The sequence below is a fragment of the Simochromis diagramma genome, unplaced genomic scaffold, assembly GCF_900408965.1.
Source record: "Simochromis diagramma unplaced genomic scaffold, fSimDia1.1 OVJJ01000205.1, whole genome shotgun sequence".
Taxonomy (NCBI): domain Eukaryota; kingdom Metazoa; phylum Chordata; class Actinopteri; order Cichliformes; family Cichlidae; genus Simochromis; species Simochromis diagramma.
In genome coordinates this window covers 13,141,145-13,154,683 of record NW_024386782.1, presented here as the reverse complement: position 1 = coordinate 13,154,683, position 13,539 = coordinate 13,141,145, and the positions used below count along the sequence as shown (strand labels likewise).

The window sequence follows — 13,539 nt, the reverse complement described above, 5'->3', positions numbered from 1 at the left end:
GACACGTGAGTAAGAGGGGGGTTTATGATGTTGTCAGGCAGCACTCATTTCTCTTAACAGCTGTAACATAAGACTGACATATGAGTGGAGGATTAAGGCCACAGTTTTTAGGAATGTGTTTGTGAGGAACCTTGAGCTTGTCTTTCATATGAAATATACACATTTCTAAGCTCTTGTGTGCATAGAGTAGAGATAAGGGTAGTGGAAATCAGAAAGCATATTGCTTCTCTTTCAGCATGAGCCTCAAGCAGTCTTACTCATAAGTAAATTAACATCAATCAGTCCAAACCACACCTCCTGCCTCTTCCTTCATGTGCATGTGATTGGTTTATTATTGCCACAAAACAAAAACTCCCTGCAGTCATTTGAAATCTCCAAGTGAAATCTCCTTTTGGAACTTAGTGAGACCTTCGCAAATTCGTTCTAAAGTTAAAGTCATTGCCTGTATGCACAAAATTATAATTTGCCTATTCAGTTGTGAGAGATTTGGGATCTTGCAAGTTTTGTTGCGTTTTCTTCTGCTGATTTTAGCAACTGCAGAGCAGTAATAGTCAATCACACGCTTCCTCAGTGCATGAGGTTTCACATTACTCGTATCCCGTGGGCTCATGCAGCATTAGGACTGTGACAGAAGCTGTGAAGCACTGGCCTGGAATCGCTGCTTTGGAGCATGCTCAAAGGCTAAACAGTCTCAAATGAATAGATGGTAATTAATACACAAAGCACCCGGGAGAGTGAAGTACAATCTCAGGGCAAATTAGTCCATCAATAAAATGGCCCACAGACACAATTTGAAACAGGGACTGGGGTGAGGGGTGGGGTCAGTATGATAGGCAGTGAAAAGCATCAAAGTTACATAAAAATAGACAATGAGGTCTGTAGAAAGGGGGAGGCATATTATAATCAAACATTAGTAATTAGATTTCTATCGTCTCTAAAGAAATCCAACAACTCTAACAAATTACTCTTCCATCTTCTTCACTTTTCTCTTCCCTCACAATCCATCGATCTCCGATAATGATGAAATATAGCTTTGAAATATTTGAAGAAAAGTGATCGCAAATAACCTGCACAAAATGAAAATTTCAGCTGTGCTATTCTTCTTAAACCCCCCCCCCCAGTCAGAGTCATCGTCTTGCATACTCCAGCGTTCCTGTGTGTCAAACTCCTTTCTCAGGCATCTCTCTCTGTGGATGTTACACCTCTGCTTCCATCTCCGAAGATGTGAAAATGATGGGCAGATTATCACATTGTCTGGACATCTGTGCATTTATCTGCCTGAGGGTGAGGTCTGAATTACAGAAAAATGCCCCCCCAAGGTGCAGAACTCACAGTCACGATCTGGGCAGCTCCTTGTTGTGGTCTCTGAAAGATCAAAGGCTGAGGAGGGCTGCATGAAGAGATACAGAGTGGCAGAGAGGCACACGAGTCCCACGGTGGCTCCAGGAGAACATGAAGGCTTTGGTTTGAGATTTAAAGTGAAAGGCAAGCAGCACCGAGACATGTGACTGAATCCTTGCGGATCCAGTGTCATTCATCTTCAAATGCTAGTTTTACACTGTCAGCACATCTGAGAAACATGATGTCTAACACACAGGCAGATATCTGCGCTGGAAGGCGGGCAGGTTGTCCTATGAGGCTGCCTGCTAAATGAGGGCTCCTCAGTCAGTGCTGTTGACTTACTCTGAGGCTGGTAACTGCTGGTACGGTATGGCTGTAACCATATAGACATTTAAGGAATTAGCAGCTATATATAAAACTGCAAATGGACACTTAAGTTAATGAGAGAATAATAAAGTGTAATTAGTAAAGAGGTTGAGTTTAATAAGCGACATATTATGGATTCACTTTGTTCTGTACATATATTATTAAGTCTGTATGGAGAGCTGCATTGCTACATCAGCAACACTGCATCCACAGAGTGCCTTGTTAGTGCTTGTAAACTGAAAATGATTCAGCCTCACAGACAACACAAGGTCACCACTTATGCTCAGGTCTTTTTAAGCATGTGTATTTCAAACTTTCAACCTCCATATGTGAACAAACCCAATTAGGAGTGCTGAGACTGAGACAGAGGTTTCATTCAAAGAAGCACAAGCAGTTGAATAGAACAGTCTACAAGATTTCTGGTGGATCTATGCAGGATAAATCATGCTCTGCTTCTGTTAGGAAGCCTTACCCACTAATCAAACATTGTCTTAATTCTCCATCTCCAGGATCCAGCATCATATTGTCTCAACAAACTGTAAATCGTCCACATCCCTTAAATTTAACACCAAATCAGGTCTTTTGCAAGTTTCTTAATCTCTCTTTTTATTCCACATCTCAGTGCTTGGTATTAAAATATTTGAATATTTTTCTTTCAAATCAGTGTTAATACTTTTATTAGTACAAGTATTGGCTGTAGAGTTTCCTTCCCACTGTCGCCAAGTGCTTACTCTTAGTTTGATTGTTGGGATTTTGTCTCTATTATCGTAGGATGTTTACTTACAATATAAAGCACTATGAGGTGACTGTTGTTGTGATTTGGGACAAGATGAATTGAATTGAATTGAATTGAATTGAATTGAATGAGGATGACACCAGCCACTGAGCTCACATGTCAACATAACCACATGACAGGAAATTAAAATCCATTTACTGATAAGGACTAAGACTGAAACCCTGATAAAGTTTATCAAGTCCACCCTGAGTTTCTTCAGTGAGGCTCTGTTCAGAGTGTTGTCATTCTTTTTTACTGAATAGACACGATGCCTAAAATCCCTTCAGCTGTTATTTTTCTCCTATAATACATTTTCATTGGGAATATTATGTTTAGAATGAATTTAAGCTATTAAAAAAGAAAGGAAAAGCCTACTCATTGAGCGCACTACAGCCTCAGGCTCACCTTCTGGACTCGCTACAGAATTGAAACACTCTGTATGCATGGTACATAAGGCAGTCAAGCAATCATTTTACAATCCTGTACTTCACTGACTGGCACTCAGTGTGTACTCACCTAAAACACTTTTGAAGGACATGGACAGCACTGTTGTATTTATAAACTCACAGACCACTTCATATGGCAGCGACTCAGTGTATCTAGGCATTAAGGCATCATTATGACAACCTACTGAAGTTGAAATTGAGCATCTGAATGGGGAAGAAAGATGATTTAAGTGACGGTGAACATGGTTGTTTGTCCCAGACATGCTGATCTAAGTATTTCAGAAACTGCTGCTTTACTGGGATTTTTCTACACAACCATCTCCAGGGTTTACAGAGGATGGTCCAAAAAACTCCAAGGAGACTGGCCAGACTACTTGAAGTTGATAGGAACGTAACATTAACTAATATAATTACCCATTACACCCAAGGTATCTAGAAGAGCATCTCTTAATACACAACACACTGAAACTTGAAGCAGATCTGATACAGCAACAGGAGACTTTGCCGGTGAATTATGACCTCAGTTTCCTGAGAGTGCAGTTCACTGATGTGGTCTTCTGCTGATGAGCAATTGAACATTGTTTAAATGCCACAAACTGCCTTAGTATCAGCTTCATGTATCCTCTTTTTTGTGTGGATGCTTCGACACTACATGCACCCACCTGTTACACAAAGAGAACACCTACAGTGGTCCCCTGTAGAAACCTGGATTCCACTTCATAGCATGAGTCTGGGATTACATGAAGACTCAGAGACAGCCTACCTACCCAGAAGAAATGTGGCGTGTTCTCCACGATGCTTGGAGCCATCTGTGTACCAAGCACCTTAAAAAGTGTGCAAATGTGCTGAGAACAACATTTTAAAAAGGTCACACTAATTCCTGATTTGAATACTTATTAGTTTACTTCACTTTGCATGAAGTTTATTGAAAAGAAAAAATACACGGTCAGTGATATCACCAACACATTACTGTATATGGTTCTGCACAGTAAAGCCAAAATATTCCATCTGGGGAAAAAAATAAATGGATAAAAATACATTTGGAGTAGAGGAAAAGTTTAGATATGCAGGGTTTTTTTCAGGAGTGTGTTTGTATTTTTAATAAGCCAAGCCTTTAGGGAGTTGAGACTCTAATATATCAAGTCTCTGAGCGGTCACGTATTCTGGTTTGTGACGTCTTGAGGCTACAGCACCAGAAAAACTACTTTAATTGTAAGGTTTGCCATATCAGGTCTTTTTTTCCCCAGTGATTTCAAACTAAAGCGATGTAACAGTGTAATTAAAAGCAATTAAAATAATCAAAGACTGAAACAATATTCAAGGCGTCATAGGCCTTTATGTTCCAGACAGACTACAACTAATGCTGCTTCAAGTTCCTTCATGCTACTCAGTGAGAGAGGGCACAGAGCAGCTCCCACTGCATGCTGGACAGGCAGCTTGTTCTCTGAGCACAGTCCCCATTATGTAAGGACAAAAGGGGACAGAAAGCTTCACCCAGCTAAGATCTCTCTAGTGCCCGAATCTGGAACGTACATGTCCGTGAGCAATGTTTGCTCGTTTATATTGGATAAAATGTGTCCACAAGGGGGTTAGAGTTGCCCTTGAAACATTCTTTAAGGTTTTGTCACAAACTTGCAAAGTTTCACTTTATTACCTTGACGTGTGCTCAATAAAGGATGAAAGGAGAACCCCAGATTACAGAGTGCTGAGAAAGAAAAAAATTTTAATCTCTATGTTCATTTTGAAACTTGGTGGAATTATTTTTATCCAGATCAAATGAGCTTTCAATCAGTGATAATAGAAAGAACTCTTCACACAGATGACGCACTCTAGCACGCGGTGAAGGAGCATCCTTGGGACTAATAAGTACCGACAAATCAGCGGGGTGAGAGTGTGCATTTGGTCAATTAAGGCCACAGACAAGCTCATTATAAGCAAGCATGCCGAGTGTTTTGAATTAAAAAAAAGAAGAAGAATGCAATAAAAAGCTGAAAATCAGCTAAATGCTGGTCGGAGTTCTGCGGATTAGATCTGCAAACAATTAACACATTTTGGGGAACGAAATATATTTGGAGGTCTGCTTGCATTACATTGGAAAACAAAGAGTATATCCCCGGTTTGTTTAGGTCAGTCTCTTCACTTCAAAGGCTACAGAGCAAACATCCATTTTTAATAACTGACAGCTAAAGCAGTGTGTGATTCAACTGGAATTGGGCACAGTACCAGCGAAGGTATGACTCATCAGCATCGCCACAAGTCTGTTTATCAACACTTCCTCTCCCCTCCCACATAAAGGTGGCCTGCAACCACCTAACCCTGATATAACCTAATCAGATTTACATCTGTTCGCGTGGCTTCTTGTTAGTGGCCTCCATGTCACATAGAAGGGTGAGTTTGCCTCGAGGCTTCACATCGCACACAGAATGACAATACCTACTTGTCTTATTAATTTAACAAGGGGAAAAAAGAGGAAATATGCTGCAAAGCATCTGCATGAATATAATTTGCTCAGACAAAATGGCCTAATGTGTCTGAAGTGCTTGCATCGCAGATGTAGCTTCATAAAAAGAAATTTGGCAGACCCTCTGTCTGTTTGACGGCTAATATGTCTGACAGACCACAGGCCTCATCTGCAGAGCAAAGTGCCACAGACTCTATCTCCCTAATAGCGCAGCAGCGCTCTCTGCTGGTGAGTAATAATACAAAATTCAAACCCCACTCACCTCTCCTTAGCAGCATTTTTGATCATTTGCTTAAAAATATCAAAATCACTGTTTGCAGCACGTTGCTGTTCAAAAACTTTGATATTTTTCCTCCTTGACTCCTTGGACACAAAGTGATATTTATCCAAAATGGGTCAGAGTTTTTCAGAACTGGTTATTTCCCCCCACCCTCATCACTCTGTGATCTAGTGGTTGCATAAAGCATGTTAATGTCAGCCCTCCCTCAGTCAGCGCCTGACACCTAATACCTTTTTGTTTTTTCATTCTCCGCCACCTGTTCTTGGCTATCAGACAGTTCAGAGTGAGACTCAGCTGCCATCTTTGTGGAGGAACAACAGCTCTGTGACAAAGGCTTCCCAGCACTGCCCAGGGGACCCCAAATGTTGAGGCAGGTAGGTCCTTCTTTCAATTGGGGTTTGACTTTACAGCTGAAACACAGAAGAGATTGATCAAGAATATAAGAGAAACATTAGGGCTTTAATTTTTTTGTGTATTTATATAGTGTGTATCCATTTGTCTGCTGGTACCATTGCTTTATCTATTTATAGGCCTGGAAGGGCATTACCTCAGTGTCCGTTGAGAAATGTCATGCAACACATAAGGCCCTTACTGTATTCATTTGTAAATGTTAAGGTCAGCAAACTGCTTTAATTTAATGCAAAAGTGGCAAAGTTGACCTTTTACTAGTATCGTTTTATGCAGTCAAAACTGAATCCCAATGAGACATCAGGATTTTTTTTTATGGGGGAAGGAATAGTGATAAGAGCAACTGTGATAAGAGTGCGATCCAATGAATTATCTCGTATTCAGAACTTAAGAAAAAGCAAGAACATCCCTTAAAAAAGCTGAACTGGCCTCTGCAGCTTTTGTGATCTTTTTGTGATTGTCTGCTAAAACATGAAAATTTTAAATGATTTGCTACTCCCATGTTCCTTCTCCTCCATCTCTCTCAGGGAAGAAATGGAAGAAAGCTATGAAACATTTGAAGAGGAGTTATGGCCACCAAGAGCAGATCCTCCTCCACAGAAACCTGTTAGGCAGATCCGCAAACCAGGTGGCGACACACACACACGCACTGAATTGTTAATGACTATGCATAAATGATTTCTTCCATTGCAAATACAGGATATGCGTACAACTCTATAAATACTAGGGAACAGCAGCACAAGGAGCCACCGAAATCTGACTCCTGGTGGAAAGCAACACAGTGATAATGAGCCACAGCCATGCTGGATGGATCATTTCTCAGTGCAGTGGGGTGCACTGCGCTTATTTCCACAAAAATAACATCTTCTGAAACATGAAACATAAATCTAAACAAAAAAAGGAAAGTATCATATTTTCATGTCATATGTTCATGAGGCCTCTACAGCAGGAGTTTCTGAAAACTTTTTCAGACTCATTGTCACAGTTTATTGCACAGTTTAGCTGGTTTGGTCTTGACAGTGTAGAAGTCGAATCGTTCTCTGCGCGGCTAACAAGCTAGGCTATCAAATAGCACCAATGGCTGTAGAAAACAATAGCACCAACAGCTTCATGATAGTTTTGCTTCTCACACTCATATCTGACTTTGCGCTGGGCATAAAAATCTGGGCTTTTGTTCTTTTATTGGTTAATGATCAAGTGCATCAACCTCACCCTGAACTTTGTGCTAAGTGCATGCTAGACTGAGATGGGGAAACATAGCATTTAACATTCAGCTCAAAGCCAGCCGGAGCTCCCAGCATACCTGCAGCCTTTTCAATCAGAACAGTATTTTTCACTGATGACTTGTAGTATATATACAGAGGAGTTAATAAAATTGAAAAACATGTGTTCAGCCAGCACAAGTATATGAATATATGTTAATAGATGTAAACAAACCAGTTCCAGATTGAGTGCATGGCTGTTTGGGGTTTTGTTTTTTTGTTAATGGTGTATGATATCACCCTTCATTAAATCTCCATCTGTCCCTTCCAGAAATGTACGCTACCAGAAAAATCAGGGAGGTAGGTTGGAAAACAACCAGCATTAACAATTTCTCACTCAGCTCCCAGGCCTCACAGCTCACAGACTTTTTCTATTAACCTTCACATTGTTCTTAAATAGGAAATGGCTCCAGCTCCACAGCAGCCAGCACCAGAACCCAAGACTATAACCAGAGAAGTCAGTTTCCCCAAACCAAGTGAGTCCCAGCTTTCTCCCCTACCCTTGTCTCCCTGATCCGTGCATCCTGTTAACTTCTTTTTTCTTTCAGCATCCTTGCACAAAACCTTGTCCATTCAGAATCCGACTCAGATCGAAACCCCGTGGGAGAACGTCACCCTGAACCGCTGTTTGCTTGTGGCCATTACCATCCTGGTGCTCACCTCAGGTTTTCAGAGGCTCAATGGCAAGTAAACCAGTGAACTAAAGTGAAAACTCAGGTATGAAAATAGCACATCTACTGTGAGTGAGTGATCCTTTCTTGTAACCAAAACAGAAACCTTACGTGGTCACAAAGCAGTTGAAGAGGAAGAAACTGGACTGACAATGAGGCGATCAGGCTCACTGCGACACAGAAGACCACTGCCGGAGGTAAATTGGCGATTAAAAATGATCGCTGATCAACATAGGTGGCGTGAACATTTTGTTTGATTGTTCTCCCCCGGCAGCCTGAAACATCTCTGTGGGAAGTCGTGTTTTGGTGGCTGCCTGACTTTGATGACGAGGAAGAAGAGGACGATGATGGAGAGGTTAAAAGGGGAAAATCAAAGAGAGGAGCAACAGCACGAGGATTAAGAGCTCTGAGAAACAAACCACTTCCAGATAAGAAACTCATAAAGCAAAGAGATAAGAACTTAAAGGACAGGAGAGCCACAAAAGCCAGAAATGAAGAAATCAAAGTAAAGAAAGGTAGAGACAAAAAAGGTGATCCTGAAGATGCAGGAGATGAGGAGGCTGTTGCTCAGGAAAATAAGAGGTCAGAGGAAAAGAAAGAAAAGAAAAAGAGTCCAGAAGAATAATTTCACTCTAGTAGAAGCTATTTTCTCATCAGCTGGTATGATTTATTCATTATTAAAAGGTGGCAATTTTGTCAAAATCTGAGCCTTAAAGTGTGCTTGCAATTAAATCTTCTGACATGACTTTGTGCTGTGTTATAGATTTGGATGCTTTCTGGTGGTTTGGTGTATTAAATGCTTTATTTCAAACGGAGGCATCTTGTTAACCAATTTGTTTTTCTGGTTCTGAAAGGTGGCACTGAATAAATTATGCCCATCCATTCAAATGCAGTTAAAATGTCAACAGTGTGTTGCTAGAAGTGACTTCATTTGTCCAGTTTAGCTTGTTGTAGAGCCACTAAAGAGCCCAGTTAAAAAACTGTCCTCTCAGTAAATTCAGGTTTTCACACCGATAAGCAAAGCTGAGATTCAGTATTTAAAGAACACTCAAGAAATCTTTTGGTGGAATATCTTTATAAAATCAAAGACTCTTATGACACAAACATTTTCTGTTTGTCCACAGCATTTAATTACAAAACCATAATCCTAAAATACGAACTTCCAATCACACCTCCATATCCAGAATGTGGATATTATTACAAAAGAGTGTGGTCATATTTATGATGCTGCAGTAAGAGACTGCCCTGCACATTTACATAAACCAAACAAAGACTGAAAACTCCAATAAACATGAACTTTAACCCTTTGCAGAAATAATAAAACTAAACATAACTGCAGTATCTACAAGGAGATGGACACTGTAAACAGGCAGGGCAGTGTGACTACACACCATTACAGAAATTATAGTAAATCACTCAAAACAGATCACTGGCCAGAGATCAGTTATTAGCTAATGTAAGGCCCTCCGGAGGGGGTGGCCTCATTGGCATGGGGGGCATGGGCATCTGTGGGGGCATCTGAGGGGCTCCTGGGGCACCAGGCGGAAGAGGAGGGATGGGCATTCCCCCTGGAGGGGGAGGGGGCAGAGAGTCGTTTGATGGGTGATCTCCACTCATAAGGGGAGGAGGACGCTTCACAGTGGCAGCAGGTGCTGGGCCGCTCGACTGGGTAACAGGTTTCTCCATTTTGAAGTGGAACTGTAGGAAAAACTGGATAGAACAACAAAAAAAAGAACAATTAAAGACATGTTTCCACTATTAGAAACAATTTAGGAAAACTAATATACGAGTTCCACTAGTTCAAACTAGTGTATCACAGAAACTTTTTACAAGGATTTTTAAGATGAAGAGGTAAACATATAGAACAAATATTAAGGTCACTTTATTGACTCACTGTTCCTATCAACTGCTATTTGTGCATAACAGCTTGAAAAAATTAGAACTATAAACAAGTTCAAGCGACCGTTTTACCTTCATTCACCCACGGGCTGACATTCACCCACGTTTGTTTACTAATTAGATCAGGTTGCATGTAAATGAGGTAAACAATGATTCAGAGCTCTCTCACTCTGCGGCACATTATTGACTTCTCATACGGAAAGACAGGGAAAATTCCCCAAGGTGCGCATCTTATCAGACAGCTAGAAGCTAAATCTACACCTCTGCTGTTCCGTTTTTGACACACAGTGTGCCCACTTTGCTTCACCCCTCCCATTGGTTCTGGCTGCTGGACCTAATAACTCTACTGGCAGACACTCTGTAACATACATGGTACCTGTTTAGTTTCTTTGTTCCAGTGGGTCCAGAAGCGGTTTTCTGCTTTATCAATTTCTCTGCTGGGTACCTAAAACAGCAAACATCTTGTTATTACATGAGTGAAGGAAAAAATGACAAAGAAAAAAAAACATAAGGGGAAGAGAAAAGTGCAGGTCTCACCTTGAAAGCAATGGTCTCATATGGTTCAGCAGCAAAAAGCAGGTACTGCCAGCGACGATCGGGAGGCTCAATGCGCTGTTCGTAAGCAGACATGAAGCGATGCCTGGGTCCAATTCCTTCAGCGATCTCTGGATAGTCAATCTGATGGGCCAAGAAAAGAAGGTCAGTAACACATGGCCTTTACTGTTGTGGTGTTGTGAAACTTTGCAGGTTAGAGCATGAGGTTATAATTTGTTCCTGTGACCCAGTTTCAGTGTAAAGCCCCTTTACACTCACCAGATTATCCAAAGAATAAGTGAGCATTTTGCTTTGGTTTGAAGCACACAAATAATAAATTATTTACGTGGCCTCAAAAGGATACTGGGTTATGTGCATTCTTTCAAAATATACAAACCTGGAAAAGTAAAGATTGCTGTCCCATCTCTGGATCCCTCTGTTTGGTCACTGTGAATAATTAAAAAAAAAAAATAATAATAATAATAATAATTTTTTTTAACAATGCATTTTTTAAAGAAACTAGTATTATAAACCAAACTGTGACTACCATATAAAATGCCAGAGCTTGCCTACCTTTGTATCCTGGTCGACCAATTTTGACAAACTTCTTGACCTCAACTTTCACTTTGGCTGGAGCTGGTTGAGCAGGAGCTTCTTTTGCTTCTTTGGCTGCCCTCCGTGCTCTGAAAAATGTATGTAAAAGGTTTTCCTCAAAATTACATTTCTTTAAATTTAAATTTCTCCAGAAGTTTCCCAGAAGTTTTAAATTGGGACTCATTTGTGTTAAACAGCCACTTTAATTAAATCAGAACATAAAGTTACAGCTATTGCACTTCTGTGTTGTAGCACAGATAATGTATGGACTTACAGATTGGTCTGGTGTTTCTTTCCTTGTGTGTGAGCTAAGTAGCTTCCCTGAAATACAGAGAGACATTTTTTAATTTTTCTTTTCAAATAAGACACCCAGATGACAAGAAATAAAAGCAAATTCAGTTAACAGAGAAATGTCTCATTATGTGTCCCTCACCTCATTGTTGTGAAGTGTCAGACAAAGTTTGCACTCGTATGATCCTAAATGGTTCTTCATAAAGTAGGGGTCTTTGTTGATATCAATGGTCTCCAAGGCCAACTGACGTAACCGTTCTCGCCTGTCACGGTTACTCTCAGAGGCAGATGCCACCCCTCCGCTCCCCGTCTTCCCTCCAGCTCGATGCTGGAAATCCATTTTTGTAAGGTTTTGGACTTAAACAGTCACACGAACGTTGACAGTTACTCCAAATAGATTCCCCCGATTACCTGGTGAAAAACAAAACAATAAGTACTAGGGCTGGGCCATATCATACAGTTCATAATACCGGTATAATGTTAGGCAATGATAAGAAAATGAAATATCGCAAAAGAATATGGGTAAAACGCGCATGTGCAGTGCCTTTGTTTTCATACATACATGGCGGAAAAAGCATGGTGGTGACGGAGAATGAGAAGGGCGAAAGCGGATCGTTGGATGAAACAGATGAACCAGAATTGGTTTGTAAAAATGGTGCAACTTCAGTGGTGTGGAACTGGTTTGGCTTTCATCCGTCAGATACACACCAAAGCACATTTTTTGGTAGAGAATGCAAGTGGGCCGTCGTTATTACCGTACCGATTTTATGCAGTACGCGGCGCTCAAAAATCTGTCAAAAAATGTTTTAGTACGACTTTACGAAGCCGCACCACTTGATGGATTGTCGGAGCATTACAGGTACCGTAGTCAGGAGCCTCGCAGAGTAATATGTACTGTGCTTCAACATAATATTACCGCATTGTGTGTATAACCTCTTTTTTAAGTTTTATGGCTATTATACATGGTTATGCTCAGGATATGTCGGCAAATTTCCACTGGTAATGCCTTTTGGTTAAACTGTCAGGAAGAAATTTGCATTTGCACTGTTAAATTTTTATATAGCTTTAATGCACATAAAAAACAGCTGCTTGTTTAAGTGAAAATACATTGATTTTTTTTTTTTGCACTGATAAAGTTGTGGAGTTCTAAAATATTTTGTCTCGCGTCAATTATATCGTCAGTTATATTGTTACCGCAAATTTTCAAATATATATCGTGATAAATGTTTTTGGCCATATTACCTTGCCCTAACAAGTACTGCCAGTGAAGGTCCACATTAATAACCCTGCACTCCAGGGCTGTAGCACAACAACAGCATCATGTGTAGATTTGCATTATTACTTGTGTTTTAGCTAAGGCTCTAACCTGGACACATTTTTATTGCTCAAACCTATATGGGTCATATAACCTGTTTTAAAAGCAACTCGTCATTACAATCCCCTCTATACGAAGATTCCCAATGCTAACGTCCTTACAAAGAGTCAACATGAACACTGCGAAGTAAGGCTCAAACAGCGGTTTTTAGAGGACCAAGTTAAGTTATCGGTGGCAATTTACCAGCGAGCAAAAAAAGATTCTTCCCGTTATTAAAAAAAGAAATCCATTCTTCTGAATGATCCCAACAACATCTAGCTAGCTGTAGCATTTTAGCATACAAAAGCCGCTAAATGCGCTAGCAATTTTAATGCTAAGCTAATGGTGCTACCAAAAAATAATGAAAAGCTTTTAACAAATACAGATGATTAAAGTGAATATTAAAAATGCAAAATGACCACATCCGTTAGCCACAAAATTAAACATTTTAGGAGACTACAAACAGATTACTTTATCAAAACACTCACCAGTTTCACAACGACAGCGACACGCTCATCTGATTTGTTGTGCGCATGCGCTTCAGTAGATTCTTTTTCCCGGGTTTTGGTGGTTTGCAAAAATCCCACTGGTGTGTTACTGCCACCTGCTGGGCTGGATCTCCAGCCTACACGACGGCTGGACCTATGAGGGGGGGCTTCGTGTTCTTAAATTTCTGATTGTTTCACAGCAGCAGACACAGGAGGTAAAAAATAATTAATTAAAAAAGATAAACTGCTCAGTGGTTCATTTAGAAATTCTGGCCTTTTTCCTATTTCATTTTCAGTAGAAACACAATTCTAAAACACAAGTTTTAAAGTTTTGCATTTTTTTAGTTTTTTTTCTTAATTTCTTAATTT

The 13,539-nt window shown here is 40.3% G+C and overlaps 2 protein-coding genes across 4 annotated transcripts; one reads left to right on the top strand and one right to left on the bottom strand.

Moving 5' to 3' along the window:
• Nucleotides 1–5,919: 5,919 nt before the first annotated feature.
• Nucleotides 5,920–8,825, top strand: LOC120727585. 3 transcript variants are annotated; one of them, XM_040021943.1, is made up of 7 exons: nt 5,920–6,039; nt 6,605–6,705; nt 7,611–7,639; nt 7,740–7,815; nt 7,888–8,022; nt 8,113–8,207; nt 8,285–8,825. In XM_040021943.1, exons 1-7 carry the CDS (start codon nt 6,032–6,034, stop codon nt 8,633–8,635), a joined length of 795 nt encoding a protein of 264 aa, XP_039877877.1. In that variant the 5' UTR covers nt 5,920–6,031; the 3' UTR covers nt 8,636–8,825. The 3 variants fall into 3 exon arrangements, with proteins under 3 accessions (XP_039877877.1, XP_039877878.1, XP_039877879.1); XM_040021944.1 differs by having other exon boundaries at nt 5,933–6,043; XM_040021945.1 differs by lacking the exons at nt 5,920–6,039; nt 6,605–6,705 and adding an exon at nt 6,790–6,978.
• Nucleotides 8,826–9,066: 241 nt separating this feature from the next.
• sf3a2 (splicing factor 3a, subunit 2) lies at nt 9,067–13,299 on the bottom strand. The gene is made up of 8 exons (XM_040021941.1): nt 13,171–13,299; nt 11,471–11,739; nt 11,312–11,358; nt 11,017–11,126; nt 10,841–10,890; nt 10,447–10,587; nt 10,286–10,354; nt 9,067–9,720 (listed from the first exon to the last, which is right to left on the bottom strand). The coding sequence occupies exons 2-8, from the start codon at nt 11,666–11,668 to the stop codon at nt 9,451–9,453; spliced, it is 885 nt and encodes a 294-aa protein (XP_039877875.1). The 5' UTR covers nt 11,669–11,739; nt 13,171–13,299; the 3' UTR covers nt 9,067–9,450.
• Between the last annotated feature and the right edge of the window lie 240 nt (nt 13,300–13,539).

Excerpts from the sequence above, each read along its gene's own strand:
- LOC120727585 (XM_040021943.1), top strand. Across the intron at positions 7,816-7,887 it reads AGTCAGTTTCCCCAAACCAA|CATCCTTGCACAAAACCTTG; the intron begins GTGAGTCCCAGC and ends TTTTTCTTTCAG. Across the intron at positions 8,023-8,112 it reads AGGTTTTCAGAGGCTCAATG|AAACCTTACGTGGTCACAAA; the intron begins GCAAGTAAACCA and ends TAACCAAAACAG.
- sf3a2 (XM_040021941.1), bottom strand. The coding sequence starts at position 11,668 with ATGGATTTCCAGCATCGAGCTGGAGGGAAGACGGGGAGCGGAGGGGTG. Across the intron at positions 10,891-11,016 it reads TGGTCGACCAGGATACAAAG|TGACCAAACAGAGGGATCCA; the intron begins GTAGGCAAGCTC and ends AATTATTCACAG. Across the intron at positions 10,355-10,446 it reads ATGAGACCATTGCTTTCAAG|GTACCCAGCAGAGAAATTGA; the intron begins GTGAGACCTGCA and ends TTGCTGTTTTAG.